The sequence below is a fragment of the Hemiscyllium ocellatum genome, chromosome 18, assembly GCF_020745735.1.
Source record: "Hemiscyllium ocellatum isolate sHemOce1 chromosome 18, sHemOce1.pat.X.cur, whole genome shotgun sequence".
NCBI lineage: Eukaryota > Metazoa > Chordata > Chondrichthyes > Orectolobiformes > Hemiscylliidae > Hemiscyllium > Hemiscyllium ocellatum.
This window is the reverse complement of record NC_083418.1, coordinates 14,786,671-14,801,187: the sequence shown is the minus strand read 5'-3', so window position 1 is coordinate 14,801,187 and position 14,517 is coordinate 14,786,671. Positions and strand designations below refer to the sequence as shown.

The window sequence follows — 14,517 nt, the reverse complement described above, 5'->3', positions numbered from 1 at the left end:
AAGGTAACCACTGACCAGGAATACAACAAATGGTTACAGAATAGAAAGAGGTCATTGGATCCCTGAAGGAGCAGACTATCTGTGGCATTCCACCACACATCCAACTCCCCACCCTACTGCCCTCCACAGCATACACACACACACACACACACACACACACCTATCAACCTGACCTTCTCCCTGTAACCCTGCAAATTCTTTTCAACTCAATAATCCTATTCCATCTTGAAAGCTTAATTGAACTTACGTCCACATCTCAGTCAATGCATTCCATCCTCTTAATCATTTGCTGCTTCCTCCAAGAAAAGTGTTTGCCTCATGCCCCCACTGCTTCTTTTGCCAATTACATTAAACATACGGCCTCCGGTTCCTGATCTGTTTATGATTGGGAACAGATTTTTCACTTCTGTCTGGATACCTCATGATTTTGAACATTAATATCAACAATCTTTTCAACCTTCTCCAAGGAATATATTTAACTTCTCTAGTCTGTATGATCCAAAGTTCCACATTCCTGGAACTATACTTGTAAACTTTTTTTCTGCATTTTCCCAAATATTTTCATCTCCTGCCAAACGTGTGCTGGCCAGATCCACATGCAATACTCCAGTTGAGGCCAAACTAATGTTTTATCCAGATTTAGTGTGATTTCCTTTCTTTTCGTACTCTGCTTTTAAAGCTAGGAAAACTGAAAGATTTATTTGATCCTTATTTTTATTAAATTGAATTTTTTAATTACCCTGTTTAGACTAACCCCTAACTGGAGAGAAAAGTAAATACAGTAAGAATACTCACCAGTCAATCAACTCAGTCTTTCTGTGAAGTCACAGTGTGAGTTTTTTTTTAGATTACTTACAGTGTGGAAACAGGCCCTTCGGCCCAACAAGTCCACACCGACCCTCCGCGGAGCAACCCACCCAGACCCATTCCCCTACATTTATCTGTTCACCTAACACTACGGGCAATTTATCATGGCCAATTCACGTAATCTGCACATCTTTTGGATGTGGGAGGAAACCAGAGCACTGGGGGAAACCCACGCAGACACGGGGAGAATGTGAAAACTCCACATGGACAATTGCCTGAAGAGGGAATTGAACCCGGGTCTCTGGCGCTATGAGGCAACAGTGCTAACCACCGTGCCACCCATAGTATACCTTTTCAAACTCTGACTCACCCAGGTCCACACCAGTTCCCAACCCCTTTTTTTTTCAGATAAATGGTTGGCCCAAGCTTGGAATTCAACTTGTCTTCTTCCCAATTTTCCTGATATCTTACTGCTCCAGCTCCCAATTCTCTGAGCTGCTCCAGCAGATCTGAGACTGAGAGTTATACATTGTGCTCAAGTGTCAACTTCTCCAAGCTTGTGTGTCCCAAGTTGTAAGGCAGTAGTGTGAGTCAATACCTATCAATTGATTTGACTTGATAGATGTTTCTTCAACAACACTCAGGAGGCTAGACGCTGGACAAAGTTTGATCAGCACCCCAATAATTAATTTCAAATGCTCCACCATATTGCACCATTACTGAAGTGTTCAATTCCCCCCTCAGGTGATTGTTGGTGTAGAGTTTGCATATTCTCCCTGTGTTTGTGTGGGTTTCCTCCCACAGTCCAAAATGTGCAGGTTAAGTGGATGTATGATTTTTTTAAAAGTCTCTGAACCAGAGGACTGATTTCGGTCGGCACTGAAGCCCACTGGATTGGCTCTGTGCTGGTTACAGTGAGCGAAACTCAGACAGGGATTAAAATGTACCCCTCGCAACTTGAGTCTTGTGAGCAACATTTATGAGCAGTAGTCAGGCACGACTTGGTCAATAAACTCAAAATTCATTTAGAAACTATGTTTAAAATTTAATCCCACAGAAACCAGCAAGAAAATTGCATTTAGAAGAATTTTAATGAGCAGAAGTTGGAATAAAAGGATTGTAGAAATCACATAGAGTAAAGCATTTTTTGATTCTGCGTGATGTTTCTAAGATGTGCCTCATTATTGTACTGGATTCCAACAGCGAGCAATTGTTAGCAAGTGATGAGAGTCAGATTTTTTGACATCCTCTCACTGTCGGGGTTTGTAATATCGAGTGAGGACAGAGTCAAAGACACAACAGAAGCTGGGCAATTTAGATGCTCACTAAAGCTGCAGCCCACTGGCGAAATCGGAGCTGTATAAAGTGGCTTATTTGAAAAACTGGCTCCAAGCTCAGCATCTGAGTTGAAATTGGGAACTCAGCCAATGATCTTGGGCCAGGCTTAATGTTTGAATGGAAACTTAGAAGCTTGGACTGTTTGAAAAAACTTAACCACGAAAGGTGTGGATCCAAGTTAAACAGGAGGCGAACCAAAAGGCAAAGGGAATCAATATAATGTGGATCTCACAGACTTAGAGACAGGTTACAACACAGAATCAATCTTGTGTTCAGTTCAGCTCTCTATAAGACCACTCTGCTCCCAATCAGCTTGCCCTTTTCCTTCTCAAATCCATCTACAAAGTTGAACTCCTTCATCCGGGGAACTATCTTCAGCTGCAGTTTCACCCCCAGGAGAATTATGTCCCTTAATTTGACAGGGCTAACTGTTTGGACTTATACCTACCACTATTTAGCAGAATGAAGCTTATGAAGACATCCAAGATCCTGGCAAAACTGGATGGAGTTGGTACTGAGAGGGTGGTTCTCCTAGGGGTGGGGGTGGGGGTGGGGGGAGGTGGGGGTGGTGGGTGGAGGAGATGAGGTGTAACTGGAGCTGGGGGATGTTTTTCTGCCTTAAATAGATCACATTTCTATCACTATTTCCTCATAGTTTACAATGCAATGATACAAGTTATTCTATCATTTGCAAATTTTGCCATGTATACCTGAGTCTAGTGTGAGAAAATATTTAAAGCAAAATAATAGTCCAGGCCTTGGGGAACCCCATTGAATATCTTTCTATAGTTTCATAAATAATCATTCAATAAAAAGTCTGTTTTTGTCCTTCATTCACTTACAAATCCACACTATTGTTACAACACAGCAGTGAACCTCTCTGTTAATTAAGCCAAACACCCAGAAAAGCTCACCATACCTCATAATCTGTAAAAGCACAAGTGACAGAGAACTCCTAAATCCCACTATTTGAAGAAAATAATATCAATTTATTCTTTAACTCCAATAGTGAATATTAAACAACAACTATCCATAACTCTAAGCCTCACCATTCTCTTATCTGCTTATTATCCATCTCCAACTGTATAACAATATACTGTCCCAATAGAACACATTAAAATTCATCAACTTAATTTCAAAACCATATGACAACTGTCATCTTCGGTGTCTTTCATCTTGCAGCTTCAGAGTTCCCTGGGTAGTCTTTCTTTTTACTGTGAAGATGTTTCATTACCTTTGATAGAGAGTGTTTCAAATGGCAGTTACACTGTCTGACTTTCAAAGTGCCTGCCTTTTTTATACGCCCAACATCAGATCATCTCATTGGTTTGATGTTGGCAAAACAACAAATTCAAACTTGATTGGGTTTTAATATCGTAGGACATAATTTAAATTGATTGGTTGTCAAAGCAGCAACCAACTCAGCTATTTCACAGCCCAAATTTACATATTTTCAATTTTTCAGTACACTCTGGGACTGCTAGTCAGTCATATAGTAGGTTTCACTCTCTCAAAGGTACAGTACATGCCTTCAACTTCATAACAATTTCGTCCTTATTCCTTGGACAACAGCTTTAACCAGTAACTGATATCTAATTAAATGTCTTTCGGAAGTCTGCATACACTGCATCAATTATATAATCCTGTTACCTCATTAAAAACTCAAGCAAATTAGTTAACAAGTGTTCTTAACACAATGGTGTTGTTTCCTCTTAACTAATTTGCATTTTTCTAAATAACTGTCAGTTTTGTCCTGAATTAATGCCTCTAAGAGGTTTCTTGTCACCTAGATTAATCTGACTGGCCTGAGTTTATCTTTGATCATCTTTTTGAACAATAGTGTAGTATTGCTCCTGTCTGTTCTAAGATCATGGTTCAGTGCAGCCACAAAGTCTAACTTTCCTTCTCTCAGTATCCTTGGATCATCCCACCCGGACCTGCAGACTTACTGATGCTCCATGCAGCCTGCCTTTCATTATTGCCTTTGAACATGCTGTTCACAACCATGTTATAAATAAATCTTTATAAATATACAAGTAGTTTCCTAGAAAATAAAGCACCAGAATTAAATTCTATTTTATCCACTATTCATGGAAAATAATAAAAGCATAGCACTTTGGTTTTTTGAAACATATTTATTGAGTTTGGAAGATCTGAACAGACCTACAGTTTGTGTTACATTTTCAATGTAATGATTCAACATACTTTAAAAACTTCAAGAGAAACTTGGTGTTGTACAAAAGAGTGATTCATTGGGCCAACTGGGAGGAACAGAGCCATCAGCTCAACAAACTTTCTCTCTGACTGGAGAAGGAATCAGTTTTACATCGTACCGCACACATGCCAAAGGCACGTCCCATCACTCTAGCCCCAGCTTTCTCATACAGACTCTTAACAAAACCTTGGGGTAATCATCATTTTAATGCTCATATCATGATGACAACAGCTCCTTAAGAAGATACCATGCTAAAAGTTCTGTAAAGTAGAAAACGTTATCTTTACAAAATGTATACTGATCAACAGTTTAGACCTAAAGTGCTTAGATTTATAAGGCAAAGTTGGCAAGCAGTGAAGCAAATACATAAATTCAGCAAATTCATTGGATTATGATTGGATGCTGATGTATCCCAAACACATCTGGATGTGCCATTGGCGGGAGGACAGAGAGCAGCTCAGGTACGTCAGTACTTAGGGACTTTGAGATAGTCTTCTTCCACATTCTTGCACAGATACATTGACAGGATCAATCCAAGCAACTGTAAATACAGAAAATAAATTCTTCAGATATTGAAACACTCCCCTTCCATTTGCAGCAAGACCTGGTCAACAGTCAGGCTTGATTAGTGACCAGCAACATTCACGCCACACAAATACCATGCAACAACCATCTCCAACTAGAGAGAGTGTAAACATCTCATTTTCAAATACAATGGTGTTACCATCACTGAATGCTCCCCTATTAACATCCCAGGGGTTACCAATAACCAGAAACTCAACTAGACTCACCCCATAAACAGGATGTTCAGGAGGCAAAATCTTGCTAAGCTAGGCAGCACTGTTTGTCGTGTGGATGATCAATGAGGAGTACTCTGGAATCACCCAGTCTTGAAACAAAAAAAATGGGTGAGCCTTTAGTAAGAGTTGAGCAGAGAGAGATGGGGCAAAGTGATGGGGTATTGGGGAGTAGGAATTTCGTGGCTGTACAGATTATGTAACATCAGGAGCTCCTGTCCAGGTCACAGACTGGTTTCACATCAGGCAGAGCAGTTGGTACAGTTGTGAGCTGGACCTGCCCGGTGATTTCAGTCTGCCCATTGTTGAAGCAGAGGCAATCTCAGCCCCAGCAGTGTCTGATGTGGGATAAGCAATCTGATAATTCAGTAACCGTGGGGAACAGGAGAGTGGTGGACATGAGTGGGTGTTGCCAGGGTCCACGTGAAAATTAACATGGTGCTTTCAGGGGACAGCACTGGTGACAACACCGCCTGTTCTCAATGATGTGGAGGAGTCTGTTGGACTGGGGTGTACAGAGTTAAAAACCACACAACACCAGTTAGAGTGAAACAGGTTTATTTGGAAGCCCTAGTTTTCGGAGCGCTGCTCCTTCATCAGGGAGCTGTGGAGCAGGAATATAAGACACAGAATTTATAGTAAAAGATCTCTGTGTCATGCAAGTGAAATGATATATTGAACAAACCTAGAGTGACATCTCAGCTTAGACAATGCATTAAAGGTGTGAGGTTAGAGTCTGTCTGTGTCCCAATCTCTGTACCTCACTCTACTGCAAGCCCACAGATAACCTCACATTGCTGCACTTCTCTAACTTCCACCCTAAACATATTAAAACAGCCATCCCCTACAGACAAGCTCTACGCATACACAGGATCTGCTCAGATAAGGAGGAATGGAATGGACACCTGAATGTGCTGAAGGACGCCCTTAGAAGAACAGGAGACAATGCTCAACTCATAGATTGCCAGTTCCAACATGCCACAGCAAGGAACTGTAATGACCTCCTCAGGAGATAGACATGGGATATGACCGATAGGGCACCCTTTGTTGCCCACTATTTCCTGGGAGCAGAGAAACTACTCTTCGCCATGTTCTTCACAGCCTGCAAGACATTATCGATGAGGACATGCACCTCTCCAAGCTCTTCCCTATACCTCCACTTCTCACCTTTAAACAATTGCCATTGTTTGCAGCAAACTGCCCAGCCATAGGACAACATCAAACCCAACACCATACAATCCTGTCCTGGCAACCACTGCGAGATGTGTCAGAGTGTCGGCATGGATATTACCATTACACAGGGGGACCCCACCCACCATGTGTGCGGTAGGTATACATGCGACTCGGCCAACATTGTCTATCTCATACGCTGCAGGCAAAGATGCCCCGATGCATGGTACGTTGGCGAGATCAAGCAGATACTACAACAACAAATGAATGGATACTGTGCAACAATCGCCAGACAGTGATGTTCCCTTCCAGTCGGGGAACACCTCAGCAGTCAAGGACATTCAGCCTTGGATCTTCAGCTGACCATCCTCCAAGGCAGAGTTCAGGATCTGCAACAATGCAGAGTCGCTGAGCAGAGGCTGAAAGCCATGAGGACGGCCTCAGCTGGGGGTCTTGGGTTCATGGCACACTACAGGTGACCCCACTACACTATACACACACTTCATACTTCACACACACACACTCATACATTAGTATACACACACACACACACACACACACACTCATACATTAGTGCGCACACGCACACACACTCCCTTACACACAATCACCCTCACACAGACCCTCTCTCTCATACACACATGCACTCCCCACACTCACACCACACACACACCCTCTCACAGGCTTATACCCCCACATCACTCTCACACATACTTTACCAAGCTTACACATACACAAACACACACACTCACATGCACTCACACATCCTCTCTCTCTCTCTCCTGCACACACACACAGACACATATAAGTTGGGGTGAATTTGTATTTGCAGGATTGTACTTCCAGGTACATTCTGTTTTTGCTCAAAAAGCACACAAATCCATGTGACATTTTATAAATCCTTACTTCAGAAATAAAACCAGTCTGACTCAAGATTAGGATACAGACAGTCTCTGACCTCACACCTTTAATGCATTGTCTGAGTGGAGAGGTCACCTTTTGTTTGATAAAATCTTAAGTTATCTCGAGAATGTGACTTAAAAGAAGTTCTGAGATTTAGATAGTCATAGAGATGTACAGCATGGAAACAGACCCTTCGGTCCAACCCGTCCATGCCGACCAGATATCCCAACCCAATCTAGTCCCACCTGCCAGCACCCATATCCCTCCAAACCCTTCCTATTCATATACCCATCCAAATGCCTCTTAAATGTTGCAACTGTACCAGCCTCCACCACTTCCTCTGGCAGCTCATTCCATACACACACCACCCTCTGTGTGAAAACATTTCTCTGTAGGTCTCTTTTATATCTTTCCCCTGTCACCCTTAACCTATGCCCTCTAGTTCTGCACTTCCCCATCCCAGGGAAAAAACTTTATATATTTAGGCAAAAGTGTGGGCTGCAAATGCTGGAAACCAGCGTTTAGATTAGCGTGGTGCTGGAAAAGCACAGCAGGTCAGGCAGCATCCGAGGAGCAGGAATATCAATGTTTTGGGCAAAAACCCTGCATCAGGAACAGGACTTCCACCCCCCTCCCCCGCCATGTTCACCACTACGTCCTCCCCCACCAACACCACTCACCTGCATTCTGCTGACATGCCCCCCACAGATCCCACTGTCACCATCCCCGCGCCCCCAGAACCTTGAGGGGAACACCACCCCTGCTCATGACTCTACCCCCATTCCCCCCACCCACTCCAGTTACAGGCTCTGCCCCTACCCCCCAGCTCCACACCCACAGATCCTAGCTCCCAGCCCTGCCGAGTTTTCACCATCACCCCCAGACCTCCCCCCTCACTGAGGATGAATGACCAGTCCTCAGCAAAGGCCTCACCTTCATCCCCCTCCATCCACACATCAATGAACTTTATATATTTATCCAATCCGTGCCCCTCATAATTTTGTAAACCTCTATAAGGTCACCCCTCAACCTCTGACGCTCCAGGGAAAACAGCCCCAGCCTGTTCAGCCTCTCCCTGTCGCTCAAATCCTCCAACCCTGGCAACATCCTTGTAAATCTTTTCTGAACCCTTTCAAGTTTCACAACATCTTTCCGATAGGAAGGAGACCAGAATTGCACGTAATATTCCAACAGTGGCCTAACCAATGTCCCGTACAGCCGCAACACGACCTCCCACCTCCTGTACTCAACACTCTGACCAATAAAGGAAAGCATTGTGTGATTTTTAACTCAATGATCTGGACAGTTAATGTGGAGTCAACCTCAAAATGCTGCTCACACTATTCCCAGCGAACTATAGGCCGTCTCTGTACTATTTACAGTCCTGTTGTTATCGGAGTGAAATAGGGATCAGGTAAGACTAATCAAAGTCTGCCAGGAACAACAGTGTCCCAAATGGATACACCAACATTCAGACTGACTCACAACGGGCAGATGTACAATGTTACAGGAAAGCAGAAGTGGGCCCCTGCAGGGGAGATGTGCTCTCAGCAGGATCTCCCTCTCAGAAAAGTGCCCTGACCTTGGAGAGATTTGGAAATCTCTCCGAGTAGTTGCTTATGAGCTGGGACAGTCAGCTCCAGGCTTCGAGGCTGAAACCAAAGATCCAGGTTTACAGTGGACAGGATTGTTAGAGAGATGAGGTGACATTTGATGGAGTGGGTTGAATCTGCCAGCTCATCCAGGCAGGATGTCTATCAGCACAGCTCCCTGTTGGTAAGGGAGGATGGCGATAAGTCAAGGTGACACCTTACTGAGCCCGGTCTGCAGCTGCAATGTGGACTTGTCACTGGGAAGAAGAGGGGCTGTTTCATGGCAAGGGTGGTCGTGAGGGACAGGCGTACAGAGTCTGCTGGGCTGGGTTTGAGACTGAACACAGAACGCTGATGGTATCCAGCAGGCAGCAGTGTTGGAGTGACCCACTTGCTGATGGAAGGGCAGGTTGGTGAGGGGAGGATTGTAAACGACAGAGGGAGGTGCTGGGCTCAGAGTGACAGCCAGCACACCGAGTATTTCCCAGGCACAGCCCAAGGCAGTCTGCACTTTGGTTACCTTCAGGCAGGGCCAGCCCTTTACCTCACTCAGAAACTGAACAGGAATCCCACTCTTGGTAAAGTTGAGCGGGGTTGGAATCAGCAGAGGGGTTTTTGTATAATTTGTGTTTCTCAGTCAGGAGAAAAACTGGGATTTTCAGATGATTTATTAAATTGTAACTTCAGTGTTGACTCTGGGAATAGTGAGGGTCAATCCTCACTGAGACATGAGGCTACCTAAAGGTTACCACTGGACACCAACACTTAGGGAATTTATCTCAGCGCTAACTGCTAACAACCTGCTTTATTAAAACCAAGGAAATCTTGGTGATTGACTCCTTAATGTGCAATGAAAATGAGTCAAGGGCAATTCAAGTTGAGACAGTTTTCTGTGAACACACAATGTGATGAAGAGAATGTGCCCCACAGCACCAGGAACCCAGGTTCGATTCCAGCCTTCGGTAACTGTCTGTGTGGAGTTTGCACATTCTCCCTGTGTCTGCGTGGGTTTCCTCTGGGTGCTCCGGTTTCCTCTCACTGTCCGAAGATGTACAGGTCAGGGTGAATTGGCCATGCTAAATTGCCCCAGACTGTTCAGGGATGTGTAGGTTGGGTGCATTAGTCAGGGGGAAATGTAGAGTAATTGGGTAGGGGAATGGGTCTGGGTGGGTTACTCTTTGGAGGGTCGGTGTGGACTTGTTGGGCTGAAGGGCCTGTTTAGATTAGAGTGGTGCTGGAAAAGCACAGCAGGTCAGACAGCATCCAAGGAGCAGGAAAATTGGCGTTGTCCTGCTTCTCAGCTGCTGCCGGACCTGCTGTGCTTTTCCAGCACCACACTCTAATCTAGACTCTGGTTTCCAGCATCTGCAGTCCTTGTTTTTACCCGGAAGGGCCTGTTTCCACACATGTAGGCAACCTATAAATTCTATCAACGTAAACCTTTGGTGATAGCCTCCCTCAGGGCTCCCACAGGCTGGAAATATGTATTCTGCACTTAGTAACAGATTGCAAGCGCTGACTGGTGTCAGATTCTCTGGCCTCTGCTCAGGGATAGTGCTGTCACTTGTGTCCATTTGTGACCTGATGGAACAGCTCCGGCTTGTGCAGAATGTTAAAAGCTGTATCTGCACGGAGGGTGGATAACCCTGAGGCCAGAGGTCGGAGCTCCTGAGAGTTACTTGGCTTTTCCTGCCTTCTCCAGGTCTTTCTCTGCTGAGTTTAATCACTGTAATCTTCCAACCTTATTCCAGGATTTAGATGTTTCAGGTGAGATGGAGAGGGATGTAAAGGAAGTTGGGGAGTTTCACTACTGATGAGAGAAAAATTCCCGCCAACTATACTGAGGGAGGACACTGGAGGGCCCATCCATTGAGGCCATATGGATAGAGCTCACGAGCAGGAATTGCAGGGATTGTACTACAGGCCTCCCACCAGCCAGTGGAAGATGGAGGAAATGTGGACAGATTATGGAAAAAAATTGAAAGCACCAGGGTTGTTGTGATGGAAGATTTTAACTTCCCCTACATTGACCGGAGCTCCCTTAGTGCCAGGGGTTTGGGTGGAGGGGGGAGTTTCTTTGGAGCATCCATGATGGGTTTTTTGAAACAATATGTAGATACTCCGGTAGGGAAGGCACCGTACTCGGCCTGGTATTGGGGACGAAGCCTGACCAGATGACTGAAGCTTCAGTGAGGGAGCACTTCGGGAGCAGCGTTTGAACTGACTGAGAGACAAGGGTAAGAGAATATAGATTGGGGCAGCAGTTGGAGGATAAATCCAAGTCTGACATGTGGGAACTTTCTCCAGGCCAGTTTATGAGAGTTCAGGACCGGCTGAAAATGAAGGATAAGGATGGCAAGATTCCGGAACCTTGGATGACAAAAGAAATTGAGAACTTCGTCAAAAAGGAAAAGGAAACATAATCGATTTAACAAACTGTAGACAGAGCCCTCAACTAATACGAATGTAGGAGGAAAGGACTCAACAAGGGGTTAGGAGGCTAAAGAGGGGCCATACAGGCAGATAGGATTATGGGAAATCCCAAGGCATTTTACGCATATACATGGGCAAGAGGGTAGCTAGGGAAGGGCTAGGTCCACTCAAGGACAAAGGAGGGAATTTATGAATGGGGCTGATGGTCACTTTGTATTGATTGTCACAGAAGTGAAGGACCTTAGTGATGCGTCTCAAGAGGGGTATGTTAATATCCAGGGCATGCCAATATAAAAAACGAGGAGGTGTTAGGTGTTTTAAAAATCATTTAGACTGGTTCTCAGGACCTGATGGGATCTATCCAAGAATGCTAAGGGAGGCAAGTGAGGAAATTGCTAGGGCCTTGTATGAAATACTTCTATCCTTCTCTACTCATAGGAGAGGATTCAGAGGATTGAAGAATTGCCAACATTGTTATAAGAAGGGCAACAGGGATAATCTGGGAAAGACTAGTGAACCGTATGTCAATGGTCGGGAAATTATTGGACAAGTTTCTAAGGGATAGGATTTACTCACACTTGGCAAAATATGGATTTATTGGTGATAGGCTGCAGGGTCATGTACAGGGAAGGTCATGTGTCACAAACGTGTTGGAGTTTTTTGAGGAAGTGACAAAGAGGGCAGGGCAGTAGATGTTGTTGAAATGGACTTTAGGAAGGCCTTTGACATGGCAGGCTGATACAAACGATAAAGTCACATGGAATCCACGGTGAACTGATAAAATTTCAGGGTGGCACAGTGGCTTAACAGTTAGCACTGCTGCCTCATAGCACCAGGGTCCCAGGTTCGATCCCAGCCTTGGGTGACTGTCTGTGTGGAGTTTGCACATTCTCCCCGTGTCTGTGTGGGTTTCCTCCGGGTGCTCCGGTTTCCTCCCACAGTCCAAAGATGCGCAGGCCAGGTGAATTGGCCATGCTAAATTACCCGTAGTGTTCAGGGACTTATAGGTTAGCTGCATTAGTCAGGGGTAAGTGTAGAGAGATGGGTCTGGGTGGGATGCTCTGTGAAGGGGCAGTGTGTCACACTCAGAGTCATAGAGATGTACAGCACGGAAACAGACCCTTCGGTCCAACTTGTCCATGCTGACCAAATATCCTAACCTCATCCAGTCCCATTTCCCATCATTTGGCCCATATCCCTCCAAACCCTTCCTACTCATATCCCCACCCAGATGCCTCTTAGATGTTGCACTTGTACCAGCCTCCACCACTTCCTCTGGCAGCTCATTCCATACACGTACCACCCTCTGTGTGAAAAAGCTGCCCCTTAGGTCTCTTTTATATCTTTCCCCTCTCACCCTAAACCTATGCCCTCTAGTTCTGGACTCCCCCAACCCCAGGGAAAAGGCCTTTTCTGTTTACCCTATCCATGCCCCTCATGATTTTATAAACCTCTATAAGGTCACCCCTCAGCCTCTGATGCTCCAGGGAAAACAGCCCCAGCCTGTTCAGCCTCTCCCTGTAGCTCAAATCCTCCAACCCTGGCAACATCCTTGTAAATCTTTTCTGAACCCTTTCAAGTTTCACAACATCTTTCCGATAGGAAGGAGATCAGAACAACACGCAATATTCCAACAGTGGCCTAACCAATGTCCTGTACAGCCGTATGATCACTTTGGCTGGCCTGTTTAGCTTGGTCCATTAGCCTGGTCCGTTAGTCTGGTCTGTTTAGCCCGGCCTGTTTACCCTGGCTTGTTTAGCCCGGCCTGTTTACTCTGGCCTGTTTAGCCCGGCCTGTTTAGCCCGGCCTGTTTACCCTGGCCTGTTTACCCTGGCCTGTTTAGCCCGGCCTGTTTAGCCTGGTCCGTTATCCTGTCCTGTTTACCCTGGCCTGTTTACCCCGGCCTGTTTAGCTTGGTCCATTAGCCTGGTCCATTAGTCTGGTCTGTTTAGCCTGCCCTTTTCGCCCGGCCTGTTTAGCCCGGCCTGTTTAGCCTGGCCTGTTTAGCCCGGCCTGTTTAGCCTGGCCTGTTATCCTGTCCTGTTTAGCCCGGTCCGTTAGCCTGGCCTGTTTAGCCCAGCCTGTTTAGCCTGGTCCGTTAGCCTGGTCTGTTTGGCCCGGCCTGTTTAGCCTGGTCCATTAGCCCGGCCTGTTTAACATGGTCTGTTTAGCCCGGCCTGTTTAGCCTGGCCTGTTTAGTCCGGCCTGTTTAGCCTGGTCCGTTAGCCTGGCCTGTTTAGCCCGGTCCGTTAGCCCGGCCTGTTTAGCCCGGCCTGTTTAGCCTGGTCCGTTAGCCTGGCCTGTTTAGCCCGGCCTGTTTAGCCTGGCCTGTTTAGCCTGGTCTGTTTAGCCTGGTCCATTAGCCTGGTCTGTTTAGCCTGGTCCGTTAGCCTGGCCCGTTTACCCCGGCCTGTTTACCCCGGCCTGTCTGTCCCGGCCTGTTTAGCCCGGCCTGTTTAGCCTCACCTGTTTAGCCCGGCCTGTTTAGCCCGGCCTGTTTAGCCTGGTCCGTTAGCCCGGCCTGTTTAGCCCGGCCTGTTTAGCCCGGCCTGTTTAGCCCGGCCTGTTTAGTCCGGCCTGTTTAGCCTGGTCCGTTAGCCTGGCCTGTTTAGCCCGGTCCGTTAGCCCGGCCTGTTTAGCCCGGCCTGTTTAGCCTGGTCCGTTAGCCTGGCCTGTTTAGCCCTGCCTGTTTAGCCTGGCCTGTTTAGCCTGGTCTGTTTAGCCTGGTCCATTAGCCTGGTCTGTTTAGCCTGGTCCGTTAGCCTGGCCTGTTTACCCCGGCCTGTTTACCCCGGCCTGTCTGTCCCGGCCTGTTTAGCCCGGCCTGTTTAGCCTCACCTGTTTAGCCCGGCCTGTTTAGCCTGGTCCGTTATCCTGTCCTGTTTAGCCCGGCCTGTTTAGCCCGGCCTGTTTAGCCTGGTCTGTTTAGCCTGGTCTGTTTAGCCTGGTCTGTTTAGCCTGGCCTGTTTACCCCGGCCTGTTTACCCCGGCCTGTCTGTCCCGGCCTGTTTAGCCCGGTCCGTTATCCTGTCCTGTTTAGCCCGGCCTGTTTAGCCCGGCCTGTTTAGCCCAGTCTGAAACTTGTGCCTTTAATTGTGAAGATGAACACACAATGTTATTCCCTCATTCCCCCAAACAGTAACTCCTGTTGCTGACTCCAAGGAACCCACATTTCCTTCAGTTATTCTCCTGGCTGTAAGGTATTGGTTGAAGATCTCACTGCCTGCTCGGTTGTCTTGGCTAATTTATTCTCAGTTCTTTC

The 14,517-nt window shown here is 46.3% G+C and overlaps 1 protein-coding gene across 2 annotated transcripts in view; it reads right to left on the bottom strand.

Moving 5' to 3' along the window:
• Positions 1-4,260: 4,260 nt before the first annotated feature.
• cd82b (CD82 molecule b) overlaps positions 4,261-14,517 on the bottom strand; it is a 102,994-nt gene continuing 92,737 nt past the window's right edge. For both annotated transcript variants that reach the window (XM_060838388.1, XM_060838389.1), the window contains exon 9: positions 4,261-4,901. In XM_060838388.1, the coding sequence (XP_060694371.1) occupies positions 4,827-4,901 (75 nt within the window). In that variant the 3' untranslated portion in view covers positions 4,261-4,826. The remainder of the gene's footprint in view (positions 4,902-14,517) is intronic.